The sequence below is a fragment of the Nestor notabilis genome, unplaced genomic scaffold (genome assembly GCF_000696875.1).
Source record: "Nestor notabilis isolate BGI_N333 unplaced genomic scaffold, ASM69687v1 scaffold1857, whole genome shotgun sequence".
Lineage (NCBI taxonomy): Eukaryota > Metazoa > Chordata > Aves > Psittaciformes > Psittacidae > Nestor > Nestor notabilis.
The window spans coordinates 74,485-76,189 of NW_009936700.1; the positions used below are offsets into that span (position 1 = coordinate 74,485).

The 1,705-nt window shown below is 36.7% G+C and overlaps 1 protein-coding gene across 1 annotated transcript in view; it reads right to left on the reverse strand.

The window, feature by feature from the left end:
* CCDC170 (coiled-coil domain containing 170) overlaps positions 1-387 on the reverse strand; it is a 35,832-nt gene extending 35,445 nt beyond the window's left edge. Inside the window, exon 1 of the mRNA XM_010018451.1 lies at positions 344-387. Within this exon, the coding sequence (XP_010016753.1) occupies positions 344-387 (44 nt within the window). The remainder of the gene's footprint in view (positions 1-343) is intronic.
* Positions 388-1,705: the final 1,318 nt, after the last annotated feature.

The following is a 1,705-nucleotide window of genomic DNA, read 5'->3' on the forward strand; positions in this document are numbered from 1 at the left end:
CCTGTAACTATGCCCAACTCATTCCCTGAAGCTTGTTCATGCAACTCTGAAGTTATTTTTCTGTTGTTGTTATATGACTGTGGAGGTTTTACGCATTAGTATTTCTGGAACAGTGCACCAAGTGTTCCAAACAGCTCAAATAAATTACCAAGGAGATTTTCTAAATTCCTTTCAGAAGGGTACTGCTTAGCTCTACCCTCCTCCCTTTGCAGTAATCGTTGAAAGGTATTACTGAAAGATAAAAATCACTCTCTGGTGTTGTTCGTCTACTGAAGAAGTCAATTTCAAGCTTGATTAACAGGCTCAAATGAAAGTTTCATGACAATCAAGATGTTAGTCTTACCCTCTACTACTACAAGCTGCAGTTAAAGCATTTTCATCTTTCATTTTCCTCTCTTATGATGAGGTGACTTTGCATCCAAATACAATGAATGCATTTAATATGAGGAAAACCAGCAGTCAACTCAAGGCAATTACAGAGACACATCACCTACTGTAAATATTACTTAACATGTCTTTTGTTTTACTTCATCCTTTGGCTACATGACTAAATTAAGGAACTTGGATCTCCCCTGACACTTTGTCTCACAGCTTTTCCAAAATGAGTAACAAGAAGGTGCTGCTATGTTTAATCTCAAAATAATAAGGTTAATTGCCAAGACAAAATTTAGGAGAAAAATGTGACAAAATTAAGTGCTTAGCAGGCGTTTTTGCAAACCACTCATTGTTCTACTGGCTTTATCAGTGCTGAATAGAATTAAATAACTTCTATAAGAAAATAGATTAAATGAGAGTTTTAAAAAACAAACAACCAAGCAATGCCAACGCTCTTGCAATTTGCCTACGATGCTACAGTCAATGAAAGGTAAATATTTTAGATATATTTGTGTTAGTATACAGATAATTCAAACTGACTAGTGCTGTAGTTTGACTTATCATTTGTAACCTGTATTTTATAAATACGTAATTTCTAATGTGATTCTGAGTCACAAAAGTAACATTCACAAACTGTTTGACTTCAGGTCGCTAAGAGGAACAGGTTGCTGTCAACTCTGTAACTAAGCACTGCTAACAAACTTTTTAATGGGGTCAAACCAGTTCTATTTAATATAATAGCATTGATTTTGCCATGACAAACTACCAAACTTCTGTGATTTCAAAATTCAGAACAAAGTAGCATAATGACAAAATTGACGTTCAATTGCTAAGGAGATACCGAGCTGTTCACACGCTAATAAATTATTTATCCTTGGGAATACAAAACTGTTACAAGTTTTCTGCTATATCTATAGTGCAAAATAGTTTGATCCTTCTGAGCAATACCCTCAAGCACCTCCTTTAAATTCCTATCAAAGCCAGCAAACCAGTTTCAAAGGAAGAAGCAGCGCAAAGAAGAAATTCTTAGATAACTATAAATTCCTACTCCATGAAAGATAACTCCCTTCTCCACCACTTAAGAGAAAACTTTGTCCTTGAATTTGTACAGATAAGCTATAATGATCAGCTGAAGCTCATTGAGCTACGACTGAAGCACATGCCTACCGCCGGGTACAGCTCTGCAGCTGCAGGAGGTGTGGGGTGTTTTGAAATAGGTGAAATTAAATTTAAAGTGGAAAAGATAACTTGCAAGGGGGGTTTACAGCCACCCTCAGTGGCAGTCAGCCTCCACAGAAACACCCCACGGAAAGCTACTGAACACCAAGAG